This window comes from Anthonomus grandis, chromosome 10 (assembly GCF_022605725.1).
Source record: "Anthonomus grandis grandis chromosome 10, icAntGran1.3, whole genome shotgun sequence".
In the NCBI taxonomy this organism is placed as follows: Eukaryota; Metazoa; Arthropoda; class Insecta; order Coleoptera; family Curculionidae; genus Anthonomus; species Anthonomus grandis.
In genome coordinates, this window is record NC_065555.1 from 14,229,030 (window position 1) to 14,230,472 (window position 1,443).

At 34.7% G+C, this 1,443-nt stretch overlaps 1 protein-coding gene across 1 annotated transcript; it reads left to right on the forward strand.

Annotated features, from left to right (window-relative positions):
• The first annotated feature begins 396 nt into the window (after positions 1-396).
• On the forward strand, positions 397-1,227 carry LOC126741411 (piggyBac transposable element-derived protein 4-like). The gene has a single exon (XM_050447815.1). The coding sequence runs from the start codon at positions 397-399 to the stop codon at positions 1,225-1,227; it is 831 nt and encodes a 276-aa protein (XP_050303772.1).
• Positions 1,228-1,443: the final 216 nt, after the last annotated feature.

Sequence of the window (1,443 nt, forward strand, 5' to 3'; positions counted from 1 at the left end):
GAGACCCAACTCTAGAATTAGTCGATGGAAATCTGTAGATAAAGAAGAAATTACTTTATTCTTGGGACTTACAATTTACGTATTAGTCGTTTTCTCAATTTGCCTATCAGGAAATATCTGAGCAGAGACCGATATTTAATTATTTTGCGGTGCTTACACTTTGTTGAAAATTCCCCAGATTTAAAAAGTGACAGGTTATTTAAAATTTGGCCATTAGTTAACTTTTTTAACAATAAAATGGATTCGGTTTATTCCCCGGGCAAGAACCTTTCAATAGATGAATCGATGCTTTTGTGGCGCGGTCGTCTTTCGTTTCGGCAGTACATAAAAAATAAAAAACATAAGTATGGAATTAAATTTTATTTGCTGACCGAGTCAAGTGGCATTGTTTTAAATATGCAAATATATACTGGTGTACTTGATGATTTGGGCGGTAGAGGGCATGCCGCTAATGTCGTCCTTCATCTTATAAGGAATTACTGGGATAAGGGGCACAGTCTATACATGGATAATTATTACAATTCTGTGGCCCTTGCGAGACAATTGTTGGAAAAAAATACGTACTGTACGGGTACTTTGCAGGTGGGTAGAAAAGAAACCCCAGAAGATGTAAGTAAGGCAAAACTAAAGCCTGGCGAATCCATTCATCGTTATGGAGGAAATGTGTGTGTAGGTAAATGGAAGGACAAACGAGAGGTACTGTATATTAGTACGGAGCATGAAAATACATTGGAAGAAGTTTTGTCTAGATTTGGCACTAATAACATTAAACCAGCTCCAATCGTGCAATACAATAAATATATGTCGGGTATAGATTTACAAGATCAAATGCAGTCCTACTACCCCGGCCATCGTAAAACCATACGATGGTATAAAAAAGTAGGAATTCATATTATGGAGACTATGTTGTATAATTCCTATATGTTATACAACAAATATTCTAGACCAAAGATGTCGTTTCTAGAATATCGTGAATCAATAGTTGAAGCAATGGTACCAGAAATCCAAGCCAAAGAGAAGCCAGGTCAATCCAAAGAAAACCAAGGGTTTCAGCACGGTCCATCTAAACTAGAAAAGGGCCCAGGAGATAGAAGACTGCGAAAAAAATGCCGATGGTGTTCAAAACGTGGAATTCGTAGGGACACAAACTTTTATTGTAAGAGTTGTCCGGAACTGCCAGGACTGTGTTTAGACCCTTGTTTTAAGGAATTTCAAAATAATCTATGAAACTAGATAAAACCTTTTTTGTTAATACTTAGTTCCTTTTTTTATGAAATGTTGTACCAATTTAGTTTCCAAATATATTTTCTAATATTCTAGTTGAAAAAAACTTTTTCTATTTCGTTATGTTTATGAACTAAATTTTTTGCATAGGGATAATGTTTTTTTGTTTTTTGAATATATGTAACTATTTATTTTATGTTATAGGTTTTAAGTTAGAGT

Excerpts from the sequence above, each read along its gene's own strand:
- LOC126741411 (XM_050447815.1), top strand. The coding sequence starts at position 397 with ATGCAAATATATACTGGTGTACTTGATGATTTGGGCGGTAGAGGGCAT.